General features: G+C 37.4%; 2 protein-coding genes across 2 annotated transcripts; both read right to left on the bottom strand.

The window, feature by feature from the left end:
- Window positions 1–1,097: 1,097 nt before the first annotated feature.
- LOC139114409 (uncharacterized) lies at window positions 1,098–13,070 on the bottom strand. The gene is made up of 8 exons (XM_070676129.1): window positions 12,995–13,070; window positions 9,358–9,462; window positions 8,382–8,416; window positions 7,278–7,420; window positions 5,274–5,393; window positions 4,567–4,833; window positions 3,567–3,775; window positions 1,098–2,637 (listed from the first exon to the last, which is right to left on the bottom strand). Exons 2-8 carry the CDS (start codon window positions 9,451–9,453, stop codon window positions 2,272–2,274), a joined length of 1,236 nt encoding a protein of 411 aa, XP_070532230.1. The 5' UTR covers window positions 9,454–9,462; window positions 12,995–13,070; the 3' UTR covers window positions 1,098–2,271.
- Window positions 13,071–14,394: 1,324 nt separating this feature from the next.
- Window positions 14,395–26,201, bottom strand: LOC139114410 (uncharacterized). Its single transcript, XM_070676130.1, has 7 exons — window positions 26,154–26,201; window positions 24,687–24,858; window positions 23,771–23,913; window positions 21,780–21,899; window positions 19,892–20,158; window positions 19,234–19,442; window positions 14,395–17,315 (listed from the first exon to the last, which is right to left on the bottom strand). Exons 2-7 carry the CDS (start codon window positions 24,848–24,850, stop codon window positions 16,986–16,988), a joined length of 1,233 nt encoding a protein of 410 aa, XP_070532231.1. The 5' UTR covers window positions 24,851–24,858; window positions 26,154–26,201; the 3' UTR covers window positions 14,395–16,985.
- Window positions 26,202–27,396: the final 1,195 nt, after the last annotated feature.

Genomic DNA, 27,396 nt, shown 5'->3' on the forward strand with positions numbered 1-27,396 from the left:
GAGTCTTTTTTTGACAATTACATAAGATTACCCTTTACGTCACTTTTATTTCAATTTCACATTACAAGTTGGAGATAGCAGGGGCAATCATACCTACTCTCTTATGGGCTAAATCCTTTCAAAGGGAGACTGGTGCACCCCTTTTGCAATGCACATTATGGGGATGTTTAAGGCCAGTGTCTTGATCCCTGGGATCAAGTTTGTGCTAGTCTGTAAGAGGATTATGAAGTGTCATAGCCTTTTGTTTTCCATTGAAATTGTAATCTAGTAAGTAGATTTCCTTGCGAGACACAGGCCTTTAAAGGCACATTGTAAGGAGGTCGTCCTGTCAGTGGCTGTGCAACTTCCTTGTTGATAAACACTGCTTCTTCCAAGAAATTGGCAATGAATGTCAAGCAGCTGTGAAGCAAATTCTGCATTTAATGCGTGTTTAGTTCACCACTTTTGTAGCTTTCCAACCACTGCAAGTATTTGCCAAATAAACTTTGGATGCATCCCTTTGTTTGTATGAAGCTGCTTTGGCTGTGCTGTGGTCACCAGTTTCAGTTCAGCTGCCATTTTAAAGTTTTGGATATGCAACAGTAATGTCAGAATATGTTGTGCTTAGCAAAAGACACTTTGCATGGGCCCTATATGTGCAGCAGCTAACGCGATGACCCCTCTTTTAAAGTTGTCATAAAAGTTCTCTTTTCATTAAAGGGCCAGTAATGCTAACTTTTGATTATTTTTTCATAATTTTCATTTTATATGTCAATTACAAGTTCTCACTTTACTCCTAAAAGAATGTTGAAACACCTATTATTTTGCTTGTCAACATAGCATCTATATGTGTAAAATGCACTATTATTGTTTACATTTGACTTTTAGTCCGGCCCAGAATTCCATTGTAAACAATAACATCGCAGTTTTTAACATGTACAGGCTGGGTTGACAAGCTGAATACTGTATATATAAATATGCACTGGGGAGTGGAACATGAAATTATGTTTGGCCTTAACAACAAAAATGGTGCAAAAAAATCATCAGAAGTTAGCATTACTGGCCCTTTAAGTTATGATGTTATCAAAGTAAACAAACTCTTCTGAACACTGTAGCTGTTACATGAATGGCAGAAAAATACAATTCTTTTTAATTACATAAATACATGTAATTAATACATTCCTGAGAATAGATTTGTACCATTATCACTTATATCTCTAAAATTCACTTTTGATATTTGTCATTTGTCCTACCAATTTAAGTTTTAAAATTAGCTGCCACAGTCTGAACGATATCAATGGAACCTGAGAAATACAGCTTGCACTGATTTTACTGTTGTTAGTAGAGCTTTCAATTATAGACTGAAGATGCATGTCCTGCTAACATCTTCAGTAAATAAGTAGTTGCTGTATATATTCTTTGGTGCATGTTCACTGTTGCTCTGAAATGATAGCTTTACAGGCTGTACAAGCACTGCTGAACATTACAGGGTGATGAAAAATATGTCATCAATATTCTTTCATTCAGATGTCAAGCGCTGTCACTATGAGCTGAAGTAGTGCAGTTACAGTATCCTGTGACCAATCTGCTTGATTTTAAAATAGAATAGTTGAAAGTTTGCTTGAGAAAACTTTGAGCTAAGGTTTAATTCTTTCAGTTTTGAGGTACGAACTACCTTAAAGGCACAAGAGCTGCAACTCTGTGAAATTTGTCCAACCTCAAGGTACCTCCAATTTCCTCAGATATTCATTGCAATCTGCAAAATTGAATGATATAGTCATTAACCATGCCTCAACAAGATTTGCTTGTGGCAGAATAGGCAAGAAATTGAACAGATTTTTGTTCATTTTAAATTTCTTGCCATTTTCAAAATCTTGCCATGTTATGTGAACAACGGGGATTTTTTTGTTAAAGTGGAGTGAATTCCCTTTCCATCTTTTCAGTGGGTTGCACTATGTTGTATTTGTAAAGATTCAAATGTGTACATGCACTATTTACGCTGTTTATCATGTAGTTGTATGGAGGCGGCCATATTTGGATGCGACACCCGTTTGTTATTTGTCTTACTGAAACCTCCCCATGCAGTCCCACTCAGTGGATAATTATACTTGAGTAAACATCTGTGAGTAACATTTCTATGAACTTTTTTTAATCTAATATAAAATCATGAAAATAATGCCAAAAGTTCCAGCTCATGTGCCTTTCAAGAGGTTTAGTGTACAGTGATACGAAATGTGATAGTGGAAAGGATTTCAGTGGTATTTTGTATATCATATTTTCTGTGTTCACAGTCTACTGAATGTCAGACATCTTGGTGGCGCTCTGTTGAATCATATCCAAGACAGCGTCCCTGACTTGGTAATAATCAGACTTTGCGTTGTAGACGTTGGCAGATATCCTGCACCACAGCCGGCCTTGTACAATGGTATATGCGCACACAATATGGTACTTGTCGAAGATTTCCACAATTTTTTTATTAAGAAAGTCCCGAGTATATTGCACCTCGCTCATGTTTATGATATTTTCTGGTAGTGCCACCATACCCATGAAGGGCGCCCTCATTTCTGTGGGAATCTGCAGCTGCTCTGTGTTCCAGGCTTTGGACAGCATCTCTACAGCCCAACTGATCAACTGTGTGCAGTAGTTGTTTATCTCATCCTAGTGAACAGAACATTTAACAAACACAAAAATTGTCAATTTGAGAAACTGCAGACACAACACGTGTCAAAGCAAATAACACAGAAGTTCACTTGCACCTGCCAAACGATAATAAGATGTGGTATATATAGATCTCTCAGATGTTAGGAACTACAAACGACACTTGTGCAAAAGATAATATTACATACTGTATATTTTTAATTTTCTCCCTTTTTCCTTTTAATCACAGACCCAAGCTACAGTCTATATCTAATGCAGGGTCAAGCAGGTAAAGTAGAGTCACAGTTACATTGCCAGCATCTTTTTGATAGCTAAATATTTCATAAGATTTACAACAGTTAGGGGAATTCTTGTTATGCTTTCCCAACCTGACCAAAATAAATGATCTACATTGCCAAACTCTACTTATTAGCAGATGCTTTGGCAAAGATATCTTCACAGTTGTTTATAACTTGACAAAAGGAAAATCATTATGGAAGGATGGCATGCATTTCAAAAGTGGCTGTTGCATAAAGAAATTGACTTGTCATGAAAGCTACACAAATTGTGCAGGTTTCTGAAAAAATTGTGCTAATAATTTATCGGCATCACACAACTTGACCAAAAAGGTCAGATTTTAACATGAATGTGTGTATGCCACAGAGATATTGTCGGAATTACATAAAATTAGTTGAAGCTAAACCTCTCAAACATAAAAACAACAACAGTCTTAATGAGGTTATCGCAACCTCTAGGGGCTGTACTGTCTGAAGAAATTGTGGGGGCGGCTGAATGTAAAAAACCCATACCCCCATCTAAGATTTTGTCATTTTAGGACCTAATATGACCTTTGACCCCACTAAAAAGTTGTGCAATTCACAGAGCATATGATGCGAAAAAAGGCACAATGACTACATGTATATCTGACATTCATGAATTAAGATACTCACAAAGCCGCCAATTTCTTGATAAAATTCAATCGCTGCTGGAGCACAGAGATAAGGGGAATCATCGCAAGTTCCCTGCATGTAGAACTGCTCTTGTAAACTCTGCTGATAGTTATGTGAAGTGACCAGTGGTTTCACGGTCTTGTTGTGCTTAGGGTGAACATACAGCAAGGCAGAGCCACGAGGTGTAAACAGCCACTTATGAAGGTTACCTGTGAGGCAATATATATCCTGATTTCAATGATATTTGAAATGCGCAACACAATTCTCAATGGTACACATTGTATGGTTGAATAATATTTTGAAGTTCGTTATTTGATCTTCCTTTCACAGAAATGACTATTGAACTTTGCTGCGTATGCAACAACACACAGATTACTCAGATAAATGAAAGACAAATTTTGGCAAGTAATACATTAACAAATCAAAGCACTGCAGATACATTAGTAAAATTGTATCTCCTGGAATCATTTAGTCATAGGAATGAGTAGCTTGTACAAGAAAACTATCAAAAAATGCACATTGATTTGGTGTTCACCTTTTTGTGTTTAATGATCTCTTACCCACAAACCTTTTTGACTTTGAGAGGACGTAAAACAAAAGAATTTATTTACTCTGGCCTTACTCATCATACAAAGCTGTCTCTGGTCAAATGTAAACAAAACCCGATATAGGAAAGCTATTATAGAGAAGAAATAATATATTTAGACCATTAAATACTTTATCATCTAAGGAGCATTCATGGGAATTTTAACATTTGGTTCATGCCTATAATATCCTGTCTCCATCTTTATATACCGGTAGTACACTATTAATGTTTTCTCATTTGTAACTCTTGTGTTGGGAGAAGACTAATTTCTGTGTATCTGATGGAAATTATTTAGCACTGAATACAAATCAGGTTCTAACTGGTGGCATTTCAAAACTCTATTCAATGGTTTTGTTTTGCTCCCTGATCCAATATAGCTGACTAACAAGTGTGTGTAATCTGGTTCAGACTCACCAATATAGTAATCAGCACCAAGCTCTTCCAAATTGAGCTGCACTTGTCCCGGTGCATGTGCTCCATCTATTACAACCTTTACACCCCTGTCATGACATACTTGAATCAGTTCTTTGATTGGCATCATCACGGCTGTAGCACTTGTAATGTGATCTATAATAGCCACTCTGATGGATGGGTTGGCCTCCAAGATGTCAGTGTATTTCTGGATCACCTCATCCTTTCCATGTATTGGAAATTTGATATCCGCAATTATGTATTTGAGGTCTGCCAAAGGAGAGAATGATAACTTTGACAAAGCTGATTGACAAAACTGTCATTTCACTTTGTATATTTTTAACCTTTTTTATTTTAAGTAAAATCATTAATTTTCACAAAGATTTAATTTGGCCCTTTTAATGTTTGAGACATTTCACTAGGATTTAAGTTCATCGTTTTCTCCAGTAAAGCAATGGATTCTATTGTTACTTAACATTTTCACTGGGATTTAATCTAGCGGATTTTATGTTTCAGTGAAAATAGTGAAATTAAATCCTAGTGAATAATTAACACTGTTTCAGTATTTGGGCTGAAAAACTGTCCAAAGGCTCTGCATCAAATTATTATTGATTACAAATGCAAATTGTTATCGTCTAATTAAGAGGTACACTGCACAACAAAAAGATGTGAGGAAGACTTGCATATGTTAAAGTGCAAAGTTCATTCACCTTTCTCTGAGTTGTCGCAGACATCGAAAGCTGTTTTGGCAATTGCAGCATAATTCAGGTCACTAACCAACACCATGTCTCCATCCTTGAACTTCATGGATTTCAAAACGCAATTCACTCCTATGAAGAAATAGAAAAATCAAACTACTGTTTTGAGACTGTAAATTTATGATAGAGTGCACTCGATCATAACTTTACAGTCTCAAAACACAAAACTAGTGATGCTTGCTATGCCAGACATACCAGACATACCAAACTTGGAACCTGTCTTGGTGGCCCCAAACATGAATAAATTTCCTTCAATGTAACACTGGATGAACAAATTTTAGGAGGAGGTTATTGCTAAGGGAATTACAGATTCAAATAATAAATCAAACATGACTTATAATATTATTAAACCATATTCATAATTTTACAATGGCATAACATTTTTTTATTATTTGCATGTTGTCTGCAATCATGAGGATTACCATAGCTGCTATGCAAAGAGACAATGTCAGCTGTGTACAGTGTAAATATTCTTCATGTTTCAGGGCCAATTGAATACGCTAACTTTATGTAAGCTTTTCGACAATGACAAATCACTTTTTACAACATTTCACACCAAAATTCCAATATTATATTGGCGATCAATCATGCCGAGTGATGAATATGCTACTTGGTGTTGTCAAGTTCACTCTGAATATGCATGAGTGGTAGTGATAGTGTACATGTCGTAAACTGGTCAAATCTAATGGTATACGGTCACTTGGGTGGTTTAACTGTTTAATTATGCACTTGCCACTGTATTTCCATCCTTTAACAATACTCGTTTATACATAGATTCATAAACAATTCTACGTATCTTGCTTCAAACTATAAATGAAACAAATCATGCTTGGACCACAAATATTCGAGTAAAAGTTCAAACCATCCACACTTCTGCAATAAATGCTTAAAGAAGGAACTAAACAATACACTGTCTTTATACAGGGACCATATACTCAAAGTCACTTAAAATTCAATGACTTTAAGACATTTTCAGCAATTGTCAAAGATTGTTTGAGATCAAAAACACTGATTTCGATATTATTTTTACAATATGTCATTTTTGAATGCCATTTCATGTATCATTTTTACGATATCATGACACATTATCTTGTCATTTTTGACAATTGTTGATGGATCATCAATTTTCCAGGAAATTCAGGGACTCAACGTCATTTTCAAGGATTTTCCAGGAGGTTTTAAAATTTAAGGATTTTCGAGGACTGTACAGACCCTGTTTATGGATACAATTGCCTGTTCATGGTTTTTAAACTGGAGAAATGCTGATTTTCTGGGAGTAAAAGAATCACTGCAGAAGTTTTAGTTAGAAAAGACTTCACCTATGTGATCCAAAAATCTTCAAGTCACTTTGATCAAATCAAAAAGCTATTCCCAATTACAGTGAAAAATTATTTGGTTTGACAAGCAAGAGCACTGCAGTGTCTCTAGAGGGCAGTGTTTATGAACTTTGAACTGTAATACCACAGCACTAAACCTCCAATGACACTCAAGAATTCTTGGGATATGGTGGTTCTTGGTTGACAACTTCATCTACTCAAAACTAACTTTCAGAATATTAATTCATTTTGACCTTGAATTAATTAAAGCATATATCAAAGGGGAAATTTCATGAATTTTTCTCCCTTCAGTATGTTAAAAATACAAAGTTATTGTGTACAATATATGTTAGTCTCGACTAATGAATTCCAGACTAACATTCAGATTTCAACAAACACATTGGCATTGGTTGACAAAATTGAACATTAGGTCTTGTTGACATTATCTTGAGAGTATGTGAATTTCAGGAACAGAACAAAAATATGTACTTGAGACACACTGAACATTGTACAGCTACTAGATGTTTATGGTGCCTGGCACTCATCTTTCCTTTTCTTTGCAGGCACTTTCTAATTAACTAACTAACTTGACTGGATGAGCTGCCTGTCACCATGTACTGGCATTCAGTGTGTCACTTACCAGTAGTTGTATTGCTAACAAACACCAAATTCTCCGTCTTCGCGCCAACAAAGTCAGCCACGCTCTGCAGGGCTTCTGTGTAATAAATGTCTTTCTGTCGTCGTACGAAATCATCTGAGCATCCCTCTTCTTCCTTTAAAAACCTATAATATGGAGTGTTATGTTACATGGTAGAACAAATAAATCGCCTATTATTTTGTATCCATGGCAGGAGCATTTCTTAACACTTTGAGCCCATGACTCCACCAAAATATAGATGTTTGTAGGTGCTTTTAGGTGGTTGACAGTGAAATGGTTGCAGAACATAATGGCTCCTGTACTTGAGGTTTGAACCGAAATGGGGTTCAGCTTTTGTTGCGCCCTGTCTTCCATTGTCTAGAATCATTTTAACTATATGGACGCATCAAAGTACAGTAGTAGGTGTAGCCTTGCTGTTTAAAAGGTACCCATCTCAATCCCTGGTTTTTTCCAATTAGATGTGTGAAGTGATCATTGACACTGTTCATCTGTTCTCTATTGAAATTTTTAATGGACTTGGCCTGTGTCCACAAATACTTGGGGGGGGGGGGGGGGGGGGGCTTGAGGAATCTTGATTGAAATCTTATTTTTGTTCAGATCCCCTCAATACCCCCCAAAATTTTCAAGCCCTTCCCCCATTATCATTTAGCAGCATATCTATTAGGGATGTACACCCAGAAAAAATAAACATGTATTGGGCAGTTCTGTTTGCGGCAAAGTTGATCGAGACCCTTTGATACTTTGATATTGGTGTGATATTTACAGTGACAGACCAAGAAGTGTTTGAAATGAAGGTGTTTTTCATTTGAATAATGTTGTACAGTGTGTATCTCTACGTTGGAACAATGAGAAATGCTATCATGACACAGCTAAAACCTCCATTTTCACAATCTGATCAAATGAAAAGAAGTATTAAAATTCTTTCAGAATTGAGCATTAAAATGTGAAATTTTTCTTAAAATGCACCATATGGGACATGTTGTGCTTCACTAGTTGGGAGTCCTGCCATCATGACTGTGACTAGTTTTAACCGACATGATGCTGAAATATTAACTTGCTTATATCTTTGATGAGGTGCATACTTACTTACACATCCTAGTGACGCCTATTGCCTTCATGCCCTGACAATGACACACATAACCAGGGCCATAGTATAACAGCTTCTACTGTCTTTGTTGCAGTACCGTAGCTGTGGAAACGCAGCTATCTGTTGGCGGGGTAGGGTGCGTCTCTATGCGGGTCAAAGGTCAACCCCACCACGGATTTGGCAGGGTTGACCTTTGACCTTATAGGGACGCACGCTACCCGCCAACAGCTAGCAGTACCGTAGATTGAGGCTTTGCCGTCAAACCCCATGTCCACCGAACCCATACTTCACAATCCCAGGTGACGAGCTACTGTACTGCAGCAACCACAGTCTTGCCTATGCAGAAAAGCGATCGAACTGGCGGACTATCCATAGGGAACCCAGAAAGCTGGTTGTTGTTGTTGTTTGTGTTGTTTGTGTTGTTGTTTATGTTTATTAGTCGTGTTGTTGTTGTTGTTGACCAATAAAATTCAACGAAGATAACTGTTGTATTGTGATTGTTTCAAAATTAATGTAGATATCATAAGAAATGCTACAGGGACACTATCATTTTTTGACCCAATGCAACTCTATACACTATCTTCATATAAGACTAAGTGTTAGTACGTTAGAGTTACATCGGGTCAAAGAATGATAGACTACACTATTAGTGTCCTTGTAGCGTTTCTTATGACATCTACATTACGTTTGAAACAACCACGACACAACAGTTATCTTCGTTGAATTTTACAGGTCAATAACAACAACATCACGACAAATAAACATAAACAACAATACAAACAACAACAACAACAACAACAACCAGATTTCTGGGTTCCCTATGGACACTCCAGCCCACTGATGCCTGTGATGTTCTCACCCTATTCTGACATCCATAATACGTTTGGGCAGCGCTCCATATGAACCATGATTGCACGGAAACACATCTCTACGAAAACAAAATTCTTGGTCTCGCATTTCTCGTCCGAATTGCACCTTTCTTCCTCTCCGGCTTTTCATCAGCCAAGCTGCCATTGAACACAGACCAATCGTCGCAGCAGCTCCAGCAATCACAGTCAATCTTCGATCCATTGTTTGTATCTGAGGTACAGTTCATTGTTTACATATAACATTAAAAAGAGTCAATTAGTAATCAACTGTAGATACCTGGGCTGTCTAGTCAAATATAAGTACATGACGTGGCATGGCCTGGAGATGTGACAGCCACATCACAGAGGTCAAGGAAATCCTTGCAGTGTTAGGGCGCCCCCTACGACATTCTAAAACATAAATGCGTATTTGTCTTTATTACTACTTGAGCATAAGAACCTGTTGTTCAGAAGAAAATTTAGTTTAAAGCCCCAGTAATGCTAACTTTTGATGATAATTTCACCATTTTTATTTTGAATGTGAACCATAATTCCTTGTTCTTCTCCCCAAAGAATGTTGATATACACAGTATCCAGCTTGTCAACCCAGCCCCTATGGTTGTAAAGTGCATTGTTATTGTTGAAAACTGACTTCTGGTCCGGACTAGAATTCAAATGTAAACAATAACTATGCATTTTACACATTTGAACGATAGAGTTGACAAGCTAAATAGTGGGTGTATCAAAATTATTTGGGGAGTAGCATAAGAAGTTGCAATTGATATATATATAATATAAAAATAATGAAAAAAATCATCGAAAGTTAGCATTACCGGGGCTTTAAATTTGTCATAAAGTTAGATTATGAAGACAATTTCTTATATTTTGAAACCTTATTCGAAAAATAGAAGGCCGTAGCACTAGTAGAAATACAAGTAAAATAAACTAGACGGATAGATAGACGGATAGATAGATAGATAGACAGACAGATAGATAGATAGATAGATAGATAGATAGATAGATAGATAGACAGACAGACAGACAGACAGACAGACAGACAGACAGACAGATAGATAGATAGATAGATAGATAGATAGATAGATAGATAGATAGATAGATAGATAGATAGATAGATAGATAGATAGATAGATAGATAGATAGATAGATAAGTAGCCTAATAAAAAATCAAAACAAAATATCACAAACTGCATAGTAGTTTTATTTCAGATTCGTAAATTGAAGATAGGTCCGCCAAAGAATATGTGAAAAGTTCAATAAAAGAACTCAATTTTTGAAAAAAACTGTAAAATTCTAATTCTTGTGGTTGATATTGAAATTTTACGGAAAGAAATGGCACGGAGTGAATGATGATTCTGCCGATGATCTAAGTCTCAAAGTTAAAAACTGTGGCTCGTACGGTACGCTGTGGGACGACTCAATGTTTCCTTAGGCTGTATGGTTGACGCCCTCAAGGGCTGATTTCTGCCATTACGAGAATATGGACCGTGTTCTTTAGTTGTTCCTAAATATCCAACGACTAAGAAATTTTAAGGACTCTCAGTAAAGTGGAAGAGACTTTCTGTAGCAAATGACAACCTTTTGGTTGCTCAGTCATCAATAGTTTTTATTCATGACAGCTGAAAGTTTTCCTTCGATCACCTTGGTTCAAGTTCACCAACTGTCGCTAACGATTAGGTACATTAGGCCAAGAAAAGTAAAAATTTGTTTCTCATCCTTGACATATTGCAAAAACGATGCCGTGACGCGGGTTTTTTTCTTCTCATTTTTTTATTCTTCGACCAACAAGAACGCGCAAAAAACATGAAAACAACATAGGAATACGCGCAGAGATAAACGCACAGCACTGTTGCTTTAGTTGTTTTGTATAGCAACAGTTCTGTGGTTTGACATTTAGTGCAGCAATGCACAGTTTTGACAGCTTAATATAACAGTGACATGTGTACAGTTCTGAATGGAATGTCAGTATCAGTTATTTGTTTACAGTTTTATTTTATACAGCACTGTGTTATGCATTATCGTCGAGTATTTTTGTCGGTTTGTTTTCATTTTATTCTCTTGAGCAAATATTAAAAAGGTTGACGTGGCGGGTCTGAATTGACACGCGCGATTATGAGAAACAAACTTTTTAATTTTTTTTGTCCTTAGGTACGATCAGGCCGCCGTGTGCCAAATCACAAGCAACTGTAGGTTCACCTATATAAATTGTCAGTTTTGTGCCCCAGATACTTCGCTGCTATGTTGATTTACTCTCAAACTCTCTACATCTCAGTGAAAGTCAAACATTTTATAGCACAATTAATGAGGCGTTGCACTTAACCGACTCAAAGATGACATGAAAACCCCCTTATACTATTCATTTTTAAAGAGCAGAGGATGTAAAGTTTGGTATGGTACAATAGTTTATCCGAAGGATTAAGTGATATATATTTGGGGGTAGGAAACCTCTATTTTCTTATTACTGATAAAAGTTAATTTCAGTCAAAAAATCGCAACTACTTTATGAAATTTCATCTCATTTGAAACTAGAGTATATGCAGAAAGAAAACGACAATTTTGTTTTGCATTATCTATTGACATAATTAAATGCCAGGCACTTGTTGAAAGGCTGATATTCAAAAAGTGATTAAAATCATGATCAGCAATATTGAAGTAAGTCTCATTTTAAATGTAAGAACTTAATTGCCAAACAAAATTGTCGTTTTGTTATATAGCATCAAAAGAACATAATTTGTAATTTAAAAAAAAACTGAACCTGCCAGCGTGAAGTTCAATATAGTGAAATGTTGAAAACTGGAGAAAAAAGGAGTTAGCAAACAGGTGATTTGCATAATTTTGTTTAAATTTACATGTCTTACTCACCCAACTCTTACAACTGTTTATCTTGCTAAACGGGGTCAACCCGACTTATATATTAACCTTGGTTTAACAAATTAATGAAAACTGAATGTATCTTTGTCAAAAAGTGATTTTGAGCAAAATACGTTTTGTTATGTGCAACGTCATATTAAGTTAATCTTTAAATATACCAATTTAGATAGACTAGCATAATTTGTGTATCTTTAAACCAGTCTATTATGATTTGTGCATGATTTGATTTGATGTACAGATTACTCTATAAAGTATTAATAAACATCAGCTTTGAACTGGCAGCGACCTTTGACCCTCATGTCAGTTCGTGTTTGAAGCTTTCAATGGGATTCTGGAATACATACACGACAGCCTGACTGACAGGTTGGCGCCGTTTCGATCACCTGTCACCTGTACCGTGGTGGCTGTGACCGCACCATGTCGCGTTGTCAGCAAATTTCAAGCAAATTTAAAAAGTGCTAATAAAGAGTATGTATAGGAGATAACTGGACTGCATTATTCCGTTGTTTTTTTAAGAAGATTTCTTTTTGCCTTTGTCTGTATTCGGATAGAAGAAAGTTTAAATTATTGTGAATCTATCTTTTAACTGACCTATTTGATTTTCATATTCCATCATATATAATGAAATATAATGAAATATAATGCATAGTAAGGTGACATGCAGACAGCCATTCTGTTGACCTCCACCATAATTACTTTACTGTGCAAACGTCGGCAGCTGCCGGGATCGCTAGCTTTACTGAGATAAGGTCTCGTACGACACAGTCGAATATAAGTATTCGGTTGAAGGTTCTAATTCATGAAATGGTCCAACCTCCCCTTCGCTATTGTAATTTCAGTTCTTAAGAAACTCAACAGAGAAATACAACTCTTACCTTCTTTAGGGTTTCTTCAATGAACTTCGCCCCCGACACGTTATCATGTCGAGTAGTTGATATATTACCAGTATCATGTAATATGTAACATATAAAGTCAAATCACGTGTAAGTCACGGGGTCCAAAAATCCCGCCGTGATTTAAAATATCTACGTGATATTATTACAGTACATGCATGTGCTATTCTCGAAAAAAAAAATGTAGAGTGTTGTCGAATAGGGAGACTCGTAATAAGCAAGAACCGGTATTTTACCTTTAAGAATTGAGGCTTTTGCCAAAGTAACCATGTTTGTACACGTTTTGTTAGAAATTAGTGAAAAACGGACAGATAGAGGAAGAAATAGACACACATGAATAGCGACGTATTAATAATAACACGATTAAAAGCTTTGTCGAGTGAGCAACGTTAACGTTTACTGATTCTTACGTATTGCTGATTATGATGTCTTCAACATTCAAAATCACTGCTACGGAGCACATTTGAACTTCAATGTCGTTCCAGTTTTTATAATCTTAAAATGCATATGAAATACTTCGATCAATGCGTAACATACGTTTGGTGCCAATGGTACAGAGCGAGACAAAGAGGACTCTATCAGGGCGTTCAGAGACTCGCGGTGCTGCCGTGGGTACACAGAAGTGTACGTCAGATGTACTTGTTGATGCGGAATCAGTGAAATGTAATAAGACGTTGATGTATTGCCCTTTAACTTGTTCCTCGATACTGTATCAAGCACCCTAGGGTATCAATGCTGTAGCCCTTTCGCGGTTATTCCGACCATGCATTGCTGTGGCAAACGCCGAATACACACTCAAAACAACAAAAACATATTGATTTTGTGTTGTATAACGGATTGTTATATCGGGATTGTTATACATGGCTGACACAAATCTGCATGCCTCATGTTTCGTATCCATCGGCGACGACAGTATAAGCCAAGGTGTAACCCTACCATACTAAATGCGTATACTACGGCTGAAAAGGTATAAGAGTAACACTGCGCTTTGTATACCCTAGTGCGCACTGCATCATGGAACCGATAAAAGAATTATTGCGAAGGCATGCCTTGTGTGTGCGTGTGTGCATACGTTTAAATACGTTTGTGTCTATTTGATTCATTTTGTGAAGCTTTTAATTTAAACAAATAAACAGTTGTATGTAATAAAATTTGCAAATGTAAATTAGATTTTAGTGCCTCAAGCCCACAGATCCTCTCAGAAAACACCAAGGATGTGTCTTATAACTCGTTCGAGACTAGCTGTTGGTCCATATCTTTGGTGTTTTACGACTTTACAATTCAAAATCAGCCCGTAAAAGGCAAGAATACCGTCTGAAAACACCACAGCCATGCACCCACACCACAGCTAGTTCCCACAAAAAACTAACAGGAGAGCGCCCTCAGTAGTCTGACATGCGTCTTTGTTTATCCATAGCCATACTTTGTTCTGAGGTTTTTACTAAAACTTGCTATAGCAAAATTAAAACTTGCAAGTCACTATAACTGCCAATGATACAAATGTGATGACAAGAAGGCACCACAGACTGAATGAAAATTAACTAGGTTTGCAAATCGGTTTTCTATTTTTTTTCATAGAAGAAGCGACACACGAGAATAAGACAAAGGGAGGATATTATAAACTTTTTACTAACGTTGAAACTATACCGTAAACTATGTCAAGATGCTTGAATTCCTATCATAAAAGAGTAATTTGCCAAACACAATCAGTAAACCCCGTTGGAACGAGCAATGCGACCCTGAATTTGACTTCAGAAGATTCAATATGCTGTTCAAATGTGTAGATAAACTTCCCTAAAGCTATCAAAGAGTGATTAGGCATCCGGATGAAGTGTGTAGAAGGCCATACCTGTTGAATGTGAACTCAAGTACATCAACTATGTGAGAAAACTATCGTCTGCTTGATATTGTAGGTAAAAGTGGTTGTCTGAGTGGTAATTACGTGCACAATTATGAACATCTGGGTCTTTTCGGGAATCAACAATCGCCGTGGCACATTGTAGGACCGCTCTTACTTCATTAAGCATACATCAACAGCAAGTTATTGACTTGTGACTATTTACGCTTTTTGCAAAAATCTATAGAGAGCGATTTCCTGAAGACTTGGCGAGTGTTGAAACGCTAAGGTTGTTTTCGCCCCTTCTGTGAAGTTATCGCTTCGTCCACCCTTTCACTGTGAATCAATGTGTCATAAATCAAACTGGAAAATGATGATAAAATCTGAAAAGGTCCCAAGAAACCAAACGAGGGCTCCCTGACCGCTTATAAGGTGCATTTCAATGTGCAATTATTCATTTATTTGGCGATAACCTATCACCGGCTGGCTTAAATATGATGGAAATCGGCCACTCGTGACCTAAAAATGTAAAAATCGATCGGTAAACGCCTAAATTATGAAAAGACCTCATCGTATAGGTGAGGTCAAACTGCCAGAGAGTATGTATCAGATGGATAGGAGTATGACTTGCTGTAATTTGTATACAATATCTCCGTTTATGCATCTCACTCAAGGGAAGGGTCGTCGATAGTGCACCTTGACGGCTTTCTTGTTTACAAACCATGTATTTCATGCACGATATCTAGATGCATATGACACCAACATAGCTGCAACATTTACAGTGTACTTTCTGACAAACATGTTTTAACTTTCATTAATCGTCAACGTCACACCTTTGATATACTGTATACGTTCTTGGTTGTGTGGGTCCCATACGAACTCACTCCAACGACCCCCCTTCTTTAATAACGCAAATATCTAAATCTAGAGTTTTTAATAGTCCTGATAGATTGGTATTTTGATAGATTTGGGTCCAATTTTCCCGAAAAGTTTGGGTTGGCCTGTGATCTCTCTACCTCAACTATGTCAGTATCGGTTAGTTGTGTAGACATGGCGTCGAGATAGGACACGCCTCGAAAGTGAAAGACTTACACTTTTGCTCCAACTTTCCTCTATGAACCTTTCAACCATTCTCTTACTATATCAATAATAAGAAATAGGGGTCACCGTGCAAAGTTCGGTACTGGAGAAACCAATTACCTAACATTTACTGTTACTGGAAATTCAAAATAGCCGCCATCCCGCCTGTAAGTCTGTTGGGAAATAAAAAAAAACACATTTCGAGTTTCGAAAAAAACGAAGAAAGTAAAAGAATTTCCGACTCCATGAGCTTTACGATTAGCCGTTCCACAAGTGGTAGACCATAAATGTATGGAAAGAAACTGGGAATCTGAATATCTGTCCCCGAGGCGCATTCTACCTTAAGAAGAATAAGGCCATAAATCTGCAATTGACGGCAGTCTACCTAAAGTCTATTGGTCCGACACAATTACGGTAACATATCAGAATACTGACGAAACTTTTTAAAATTTAGAGATGTGATGGGGCTAATTACAAAAAGAAAACCTGTGCATTCATCCTGCAGTTTGCATCACTGAATGTTTGCTGTAAAATGGTCCTCTTAATTTGATTCAACTGCAGGGAAGGTCAAGCTCACCTGATTAGTCTCATCAAATTTCTTAGGTTAAAGGGAAAGGGTCGTCGGAACTGCGCCTGCGCGACTTTATTTCTTTATTTGTTCAAACAATCTATTTCTTGCACGATATATAGATGCATCACGTGAACATATAGCTGCAAAATATAAATATTGCGACGTGAATTATGCCAAAGGTGTTTTAACTTTCATAAATCGTCTACGTACCTTTGATATATGGTGTTAACACTGGTTGAATGGATCCCTTACGACCTGTAGTTCCGACGACCACCTCCCTCTAACCTTTAACAAGAATTCAGCTGTAGGAAAGTACATGCATAAAACTTTGAAACCTAATTTTTAAAACGAAACTATACCAGGTTCTACGCTGATGAATATAGTTGTATGACCAAGTTTTGCCTCTCAAAAAGTTATACTAATCTGTATTTTCTGTTATAAATGTTCACAGCCAAATGAATGCCAGGCATCTTAGTGGTGTTCTCTTAAAGCATATCCAAGATGGCGTCCCTAATTTGGAGATAGTCGGACCTTGTGTTGTAGACATGGGCCGATATTCTGCACCACACGCTACCTTCAACCACGGTACACGCAATGACGACATTGTACTTGTCATAGATTTGCAATATCATCTTATGGAGACCTTCCCGCGTGGTTTGTACTTTGCCCTTCACGAGGTTGTCTGGTAGTGCCACCATTCCCATAAATGGCGCTCTCATGTCCTCCGGGATCTGCAATTTCTCAGTTTTCCAGGCTTCCGATAGCATGTCTACGGCCCAACTGATCAACTGTGAGCAGTAGTTGTGTATTTCATCCTGGTAAAAAGATAGATAAAGGGACATATAGGAAAAACAATGCAACAGTCAATCAGACAAATTGCAGACATAAGCCGGCTTTAAAATGACAATACCCGTTCAAGCCTAAGGCTATAATAACCATCGATATAAAATTGCCTTCTTTGAACATCATATTCTTTTGGATAAGGTAGCCAGTCTTTTATCATTATTAATCTTGGACAAAGAGCTTGGTTTTCATTTCCAAAAGCCAGATTTCAAACAAGCTCACAATGCGATAATGCCCCCTGGTATAAATCTTTGTGTTTTTTGAGAGTTCTACTTACAAGTGACACATCATGTACTTACGCATGGTGGAGAAAAACAAGCATCAATTTTCAAGGACGAAATTGCAGTTTTCTCAATTCATATAATGTCAGTGATTACACTGTATTAGCTTTTCTCTTGTTCATGGGCAAGCGGATTTGAAAAGAGAAAACTTGCTGTTTTTTATGTAAATCTAAAACAGTTTATTTTGTATTTTCTTTCCTCTTTACAGAGTTCTTGATATCTACAACCGACCATACCAATCTGAAATGCTCAATGGCAACGCTATTATCATAATTTAAAGTTTGAATATTGTTACCTCACGCTTTTGCCTTATCCATTTTCCATTAATGCGTTCACATTCAAAGCCGCCGTAAAGGAAGATGACACTGTCATCAACAACGAAGAGAAGAAATAACAGGCAATTTCAGATTTTCTCAGTGATCAAATGATTGAGAAAACACATGAGTCGTCGACGTAGTTGGGAAATAGCATGTGAATGAATTTCTTCACTCGAAGGAAAAGTTTGAGAGGCTCTTTACGGTCTGTTTCCTATAGTCTACGGCTTCGTTAAACATACTGCTCTTTGGAAGATTCAAAGCGTGCATCGAAAATGTAACCTGAGACCCATATATGCATCAGACTCGTTAGCAAACGGAGAAACAAGCATATGCCACCACTCTCATGGTCAGTTAATACGTGTATATAGTATTCTATTCCATATATTGCAAATTCAACATATCAAGCTTCAATGCTCAATATATGAAGTGAGGAAAATATTGATTTTCAAAGCTCTCTATCTATCCAGTGAGAAGAATCTGTAAAGTAGTTCCCTTTTTGTAACAACAGTGGTATTGCAATTTCTAAAATATATTAAATTTTAACACGCAACAATACAAATTTCTCACTGAAAGAAAAGGTATTAGAAAAAGTCTTGTCAGAATGGATCTGTTGTGAAATCCATCTACGATGAACAAATTTTGAAAATTTAATACAAATGGCAAACAGCAATTGATATTACTCATTATTCAATATGCTTTGTACACCATCGCATTGCTTTATGAAGTCTCGTGGCTGTACACGGAAATTCGGAGAGAAATTTCACATTTTCATCTCCAACATGAGAAAGACCACTTTGTTTGTCACATAAAAATGGTAAAACATAGAGTGTTTGTGAGACAAAACCAAAATCATCGTTGAAATCCAACCTTCAGTTGATCATTCCTTCATTAAAAACATTCCTTGAATATTTTCCTTCGGTACACGATTGGAACAAATTTGGGATAATTGGATTTTCATATTATTCAAATTTCTCAAAATTGTTAGATGCCATACAGCTGAATGTTGCAATATTATAAATTACTCACAAAAACAAGTGTGTAATGTGAAAAGAAAAGCAGATGAGCTTACATTTGTAGATTAAATCGGCATTACTTAACCATCCAATATCCCAAATTAATTCCAATCGTGTTTACGGTACTTTTGATAGTAAAATATGAGAATATTCTCTACGTAGCAGTTCTTACACTTCAAAATCAAGCGGTCCAGATATGCTGGACTTACATGTATGGTTTGTTAGGTTTGTTATTTATTGAAGACTTTGATATGGTACACAGAAATTACGGGTGCTCACCAAGCCGCCAATTTCTTGATAGAATTGAATTACTGCAGGTGCGCAGAGATAGGGTGAATCATCGGAGGTTGCCTGCATGAAGAACTGTTTCTGTAAGCTCTGCTGATAGTTGTGTGAGGTGACCAATGGTTTCAAGGTCTTGTTGTGTTTAGGGTGAACCCACAGCAAGGCAGAGCCACGAGGTGCACACATCCACTTGTGAAGGTTACCTTAGACAAAAATATTATGATTTAATCGATATGTGACGTTGGTTAGCGAGTTAACCTCTACTCTGGTGATGTTCGTAAGAAATATTGTGTAATTTTCTAAATCCTCATATTTTTATTGAGCAAAGACCGGATTAGTCTTGATGCATATGACACTGATATCACTGAGATAAAAATGGGTATACTTTTGCAATCAATATATTTCGCAAATCAATTAGTAAAAAGACATTAGCCCATTGTAATAATGTGATGATGCCCCAAAAGACCCTACCCCCATGATCTTAAAATAGTGCATTACTTTCTGTGTGCTTGGACAATACTTATTTCTGCGCATTAGATGCATAGTAGTCGACACCGACCACTGAAAAGGTTTGGAATGGTGAAACTCGCTGGCGTTTCCTTCAGTGTAGCTAACTACTGTATGAACTCTGAAACGACCTGTACACACTCACCGACGTAATAATCAGCACCAAGCTCTTCCAAATTGAGCTGCACTTGTCCCGGTGCATGTGCTCCATCAATTACAACCTGCACACCCCTGTCATGACATACTTGAATCAGTTCTTTGATTGGCATCATCACGGCTGTAGCACTTGTAATGTGATCTATAATAGCCACTCTGATGGATGGGTTGGCCTCCAAGATGTCAGTGTATTTCTGGATCACCTCATCCTTTCCATGTATTGGAAATTTGATATCCGCAATTATGTATTTGAGATCTGCAAAAGGAGAAAATTAGAGTTAACTTTGGCAAACAAATTGACGTAACTGCTATCTTAATTTTGGTCATGTTCTGAAGACTGATAGATTATGAGTCTGAAAACTCTCATTAAGCGTTGCATTAAATCATGCTATTCAAGCGAAGATCGACAGCAACTGATAGAGACAGTGACTGTCATATTCTCTCATGCTTATTGCTTAAAGGAAACATCTTATTAAAATGTAATGGTTCACAGGAACTGTCCTGCAATAATGGGAAATATTATGCGCATATATATATAATATAATATATATATATATATATATATATATATATATATATATATATATATATATTATATATATTATGTATTGTATATATATATTGTATGTGCGATGTGTGCGATGTGTGATAGTGAGCAAGCGTACGTGAGTGCTTCACGAACTCTACAACGTGTGGAGCGGTATCAGTCAGAAAAATGTAACAACTTAGCCGGCTATTGAACCACTCTTTTTGGGAGTGGAGATTTAGCCGAGCGGTTCTCTCTGTGGCCTCTCTGCTAGGCGACTGATGCCGTATGTTGTGGTTCGAACCCGATTGAAAACTAGCCGTATTTTCTACCCTGGGTTGGTAACTCTGCTGGTGGACAGAATTGTCCCCGAGGTTATCGTTCGCCCAGTTAAAGCGATGAATTCGTTTCTTCGCTTCGATAAAGTTTGTATGTGCGATGTGTGATAGTGAGCATGCGTGCGTGAGTGCTTCACGAACTCTACAACGTGTGGAGCGGTCTCAGTCAGAAAAATGTAACAACTTAGCCGGCTATTGAACCACTCTTTTTTGGGAGTGGAGATTTAGCCGAGCGGTTCTCTCTGTGGCCTCTCCGCTAGGCGACTGATGCCGTATGTTGTGGGTTCGAACCCGATTGAAAACTAGCCATATATATATATATATATATATATATATATATATATATATATATATATATATATATATATATATATATATATATATATATATATATATATATATATGTGTGTGTGTGTGTGTCTGTCTGTCTGTCTGTCTGTCCGTCTGTGTCTGTGTGTCTGTGTGTCTGTCTTTTCAATTTGTTGTTCGAATTGATCGGCAACAGTTTCTCGCTGTCAATTCATAACGCACAATACTAACCTTGTCAACATCAACTGTATATGTGTGTCGTGATTATCAATATATGATAATCAAGATTAGTTTCGGATTTGAATTCGATTGTCAGCTATAATGATACATGCCGAATATTAAGAAATTCAAAACTGCTGTATCAAGTGAATTTATGTGATCAACTTCCGGAGGGAGGTCAACTACATTTTCTTGATCGACTTTTGGAAGTGGATCGAGAAAATGCACAGTCATGATGTATGGAACAAAATACTAAACAATCGTCAGAAGTTACAGTTACTAGCAGTGACATAATATAATAATACATTGAAATAAAGGGGGATATTTTTTAGCGGGTAGGGGTTCATAAATTTGACGGAGGCATAGGAAGTATTTATTGGCTAACCCTCGACCGTCATATCTAAACGAACTTTCGTTAAAGTGTGCAAACGAACTCGTGAAGGAGTCTGTCATATACACATCTACAAAATCCAGATCACATTTACCGTTCCCGGAGTTATCACAGACATCGAACGTTGTTTTAGTGATAGAATCGTGTGTAAGGTCGTTGATCAGCACCATGTCTCCACTTTTCAACTTCATGGATTTCATAACGCTGTTTATACCTGCGGGGAGCGTACAAAATCAGAAGAACAAGACATACTGATGGTGACATTTTAGTGATCTGATCGTTCGAGATGCAAAAATAACTGTGCTAAAATCGCGATAGGCCACAGTTGAAACTGTCAAATGGTTCTGAACATGAATTAACTTTCACGATGTCAAAACGTGATAGGTAATGAGGTTGTCGAGACGAGCATAGCTGAGAACTTATCAAACAATGAATAGATAAAATGTAGTACAACTAGATACTGAAAAATTGTATTCAGTTTTCAGAATGGCGCGAAAATCTAATGTCCTCTGCAGCGACAACAAATTGATGCGCATTGAAGAAAACGCATTTAAAATGTACAGAACGTTTTTAATGGTAAAATTCCATATTTTCTGGGAGATATAATGCACAAATTTAAGGCTTTCAGTCATCACCAAGTCACTTTCCCAACATTTCAAACCGAAAATTTCAAAATACTAAATGTTATGTCATTGAAACAATATAAACTATGCTGAGAGGCGGATGTAGTATTCTATTGCAACCAGTTTAGGCCTACTGTGTATACGCACGGTGAAAGCCATTGCATATGATGTTGTGAACTGATTAAAATCTTGTGGTTTACCCGTGACTTTACTTGCTTAGCACATAATTATACACTAGTCATTATATCTACAGAGTTTAGCAATGCTCGTTCAAAAACCATGCATTAATAGTTAGATATATCTTGCTTCAAGCATTCCATGAAAAAAATTGTAGGTAAACCATACAAATTCAATAAATAATTTAATAAACATTCAATACAGCTGTTAAAGCATAATCTCTACTCTGCAATAAGTGCCTCGGTAAGGGAGACACGTAGATAAACCAGTTTGTGTTTCTGGCTATATGACTCAAGTCACTATCTATTTATCAAAAACCGACAATGAATCAGCATTTTTTGTGAAAATCGCTTTTGAATAGAAAATGTGAGTAGGTTATTTATGTATGTTCAACTGAATAAACATCACGGCATGTCGTTTTGCTCAGTAAAATATGGCTCTGATAAAGCCTATGCAAACAATCTAACATTTAGAGTCATTGTCTGTGTTTCCCTTGCGATTTGAAATATCACTTTTAGTCCTGACTGATGACGACATCCCTATCTTTCACACATATCTGTACATTGGGTTGTCCAACATATGATAACCCAGGCACGAGCCTTCAAACGGAGTGAAAGGTTGCTTGAGGTAAGTGGACCATTAGCTTAGGTGGAAGGTCGATATTGCAAGGAGCATGGACTCGGAATGGTGTAATACACGGCAAGAAAGTTTTTCAACACATATTTTAACAATTGAACATACTTCATAATATGACATTGTATCCAAGACTTTAATCACCAAAAGTCGGTATTTCAGATTTATTGACCTTGAATCTTACATGCATGCATTGGAGTGGCAATTGCTGCAACTTTTGATGTTTGTAGAATTTTTGCCCCATGATAAAAAGGCGTCGTCTCATTCTTCTGTTGTTGGAATACAAAGTATTAGCCTTATACATACAACGCTCTGTGTACGTTTCGCAATGCTAATTTGGTGAAATGAATTATAGTGAGGATTACAATTCAGGTGACAGGAATAGTATCGCACACCACATTAACTCAGGCTTCCTCAAAGAAATTTAAGAGGGTAAAAATGTGCGTTTTTTTTGGTAAAAACTTGTGTTTTGCTAATAAATCTAAAAATGGAAACTCGCCAAACGTTGTAAAGCTAAAAGAGCTAAAAGGAGCCATCGCAGTTTTCCAACATGACGTGAGAACACTGTCACCGTAACCAGCATTCAATGCGCTCACCAACTGGCATTCAAGGTGTGAGCAATACTGTCACCTCTGTTCAGTGTGTCACTTACCAGTAGTTGTATTGCGAACAAACACCAAATTCTCCGTCTTCGCGCCGACAAAGTCAGCCACGGCCTGCAAGGCTTCTGTGTAATAAATTTGCTTCTGTCGCCGTATAAAGTTGTCAGGGCATTCCTCTTCTTCCTTTAGAAAACTACAAGTATGTCATGTGAGAACTATATATGTGCACCTTCTTAATTTTGATTGTAATTTCTCTTTCAAAAGATAGAGGTATGCCGGTGAAAGTGGCAAAATTTACGAACAAAACATTTACATTTATGCACGAGGGTCAGCCAAGAAGGCTGTTTGTGCAAACGTTGTTCTTGAGCGATTATTTGTCGGGCCCGGTGTTTACGCTTCGCTTTTACGAGCGATTTCTTGTCGGGTGGTCGGACGATATTTTCTCCGTATCATCGGACGGAGAACATGCAATTGTGAAATTTTCCTCATTAGTTAGCGGGGAGATATCATTCTCTTGCTCAGCGGACAATTTGAAAAAAGATCGAATGGTCGTTGACTGTGAAAGACTTGGTCGATTTTCCGAGCTCGGGTTTGCCGATGGGAACGGGAACACACAAGGCTAAAAGATAGTGGCGATGATATTTGTGACTGAAGAGTTGGGAATAATGTTAGCGGGCAGAGAGAAATGAAGATATCGTGGTAAGGACGGGGATCAAGTTGTCATGTTACTCATTAGGCAAGAAAGAAACTTTTTTTTCAAATCCTATGGGTAGCAATCTCAAAAAGCTATTATTTCCCATCAATATTTCGATTTTGTCCTGAAATATTTTTGCTTGCAATTTCGTTAAGACGACCAGCTGACTGATACCAAGGGTGTACAACTCTTTTTCGAGGGGTGGGTGGCAGAGCATTTCTTCTGTAAAATATTGTTTTAAGCGAAGATTTTTGGTCGTCACATGTTCTCACCTATCCCGGACATCCATAATACGTTTAGGAACCGCTCCATATGAACCATGATTGCACGGAATCACATCTCTACGAAAACAAAACTCTTGGTCTCGCATTTCTTGTCCGAATTGCACCTTTCTTCCAGCAGCACCACCATCAATCAAAGGCAATCTTCGATCCATGTTGTTCACTATGGAACAGTTCACAATTTAAAATTAGAAGAGTTAGTTAATGATCAACCGTACATAGTGGGGCTCTCACTCCAGTTGCACGGAATAAGAGTTCTTGGCATGCCAGCCAAGGTCAAGGTCAACCCAATGGTATGTATGCCAATCATGTGCTTACCCTAATTTACTTATATTTGGAAACTGGCTTGAAATATGAGGTCATAGACCTGGCACAAATATGAAAGAAAAAAACTACATGTCGATAGGAAGATCAGTCAGATAGGTAGTCAAATGAACAAACTGCATCCTAAATGATTACATGTATGCCTTTGAGGTTTTTGCATGTTTGATTTAAGAAACGGTACGTAAAATAAAATCATGTGAACAATTTCAATGAACGTAGTCCAATTTTAAGAAAATCAAGTACAAAGTGCCTCATTCTGATGATTATGATATCAATACTGAAGTATTAATGGGGCAGGGCGTAGGAGTTAAAATTATTCTGGCAATGGTCCTCTTTACGCTAGGCCGAAAAAATACTGGCAGTTTTGTCTTCAGCTTTGATTTAGCAGTGACCTCTAACCCTCACATCTGTTTATACGTTTGCAGCTTTGAATACCGTGGTAACACGACAGCATGAATACAGAGAGAGGGTTGACGCCCTTTCAGTCACCGGTCACTTGCACCATGGCTGTTATGACCTTGTAGTTGCTCGCTGCCAGCAAATTCAAGCAATTTCAAGAATAATACCAATTAAGAAAACATATGCCGAGATACTTGGACTGTGTCATATGATGTTTTTGTCATTAAGATATCCCTCTCTTTCCTTGTCATCCACACGTAATTAAAACTAACACTAATGGCGAATCTATTCTACGACTAACCTGTCTTATTGTGCTGTTCATTATTAATACACACTGATAATAGAAATATCATGAATTGCAAAACGAAATATTGAGACTAATAAAAGTTAATGGAAAGCAATACACGTGTCAATTAAATGATAGCGATTAATATAAATTGTCGAGAGATCAGTTATTAGACTATAACATTACACCAGCTCTTTTTTACATTCTATGGATTTATCCGGTATCTAGGACAAACCCGATCAGTTCGGCCGACAGACATCTTTCTGTCACTGTACTCAGATGTCTACTGTATAAACGTCTGCAGCAGCTGGCGATTCGACCAATATTTTTACAGTGATGAGGTTAATATCATAACGTAAAAGTACAGCCTGTAATTCCAGGGCTAAAGTGTCCCCTATCATGGGTGTTGCAACCTTTTTCGTAAATTACTGAAGAAAGATAGTTCTTACCCTCCGCACGCTGGTTGTTTCAGTGAACTCTACGCCAGACACACCAGGTCATCGCTTCAGAAGCTGATACATATACAGTATCAGGTAATAGGTAACTTATAAAGTCAGACTTGGTGCGCAGGTGAGAAGCTCCATAAAAGCCCTACTATATATTCATAGCATACATACTCCAAGCAATGAAGAAAGAGGGCATAAATAGTTAAAAGTCTGAAATTTATCGAACAAGTGCCATTTTACTGTGCTAGTCTCAAAACGGCCATGAATGGGTACTGTATTCAATAGTGTGAGGAGTTCAGTCTTCAAAACCTTTACTATCGAGCGTATTTCACTGCAATGCTGTTCCAGATTCAGTGACAGATATGGTACGATATGTAAATGCAAAATATTTGTCGACATATACTATACATCTACAGGGTTAATGTCAGACTGGCCCCCAGTCGCTTGACTTTTCTCGGCAGCAGTTACTGGCTGGGCCACCGCATTCACTCCAAGATCCATGCAGCAGCCTACCACTAACGCGACAGTCTGCTGAAGTTCATTACTTCAGTTTACTCTGTTTTGATATTTATATGCCCACATACTTGGAGCAAGTCTACGTTAATTAATGTGTAACATATGTTTGGTGTTTCGATGGCCCAGTGCAAGAGGGGCGTAACTCATGTTTTGGTCAAAATTGAGTTTTTGATATATAATTTTGTTCGGGAATGTGAAATGCATCTTTTGTGAAAATTTTGAGTAAAAAAGTCAATATAACTCATGTTGCCAATGGCATTGGGACGTCACTTGAGTTACGCCCCTTTTGCTCGAGAAATTAAGTGCACTATAAAGGGCGTAACTCCATACTTACGCCTGTTTCACCGATAAAACCATTAACTACAAGCAAATTGAATTTTAGAGTTAGAGGCTTTTAAAACCTTTATTCCCCACTAACTAGTGTTGAAAAGTGAGTTACGCCCCTCTTGCACTGGGCCGTCGTGCCAAATAAGAGACTAAAAGGCGTTCTGGGTTATGCAATACCACAATTTAGGGATACACAGAAGTACACGTCTTCGCCGTGGAATACATGATATCTCGCCTACTGAGGTCAGTTATTTTGGCACCTGGAAACTTTTTTTCCGTTCAACACCACAAGATGTTAATGTTATTGTAAAGGGATGTCTATCTGCCTGTGTATGAGATCTTTGCATAGGGTTTGTGTCGCATTTACATGTAATTTATCTTTCTTTCACGACTTTGACCGTAT

The sequence above is a fragment of the Ptychodera flava genome, chromosome 16 (assembly GCF_041260155.1).
Source record: "Ptychodera flava strain L36383 chromosome 16, AS_Pfla_20210202, whole genome shotgun sequence".
In the NCBI taxonomy this organism is placed as follows: Eukaryota; Metazoa; Hemichordata; class Enteropneusta; family Ptychoderidae; genus Ptychodera; species Ptychodera flava.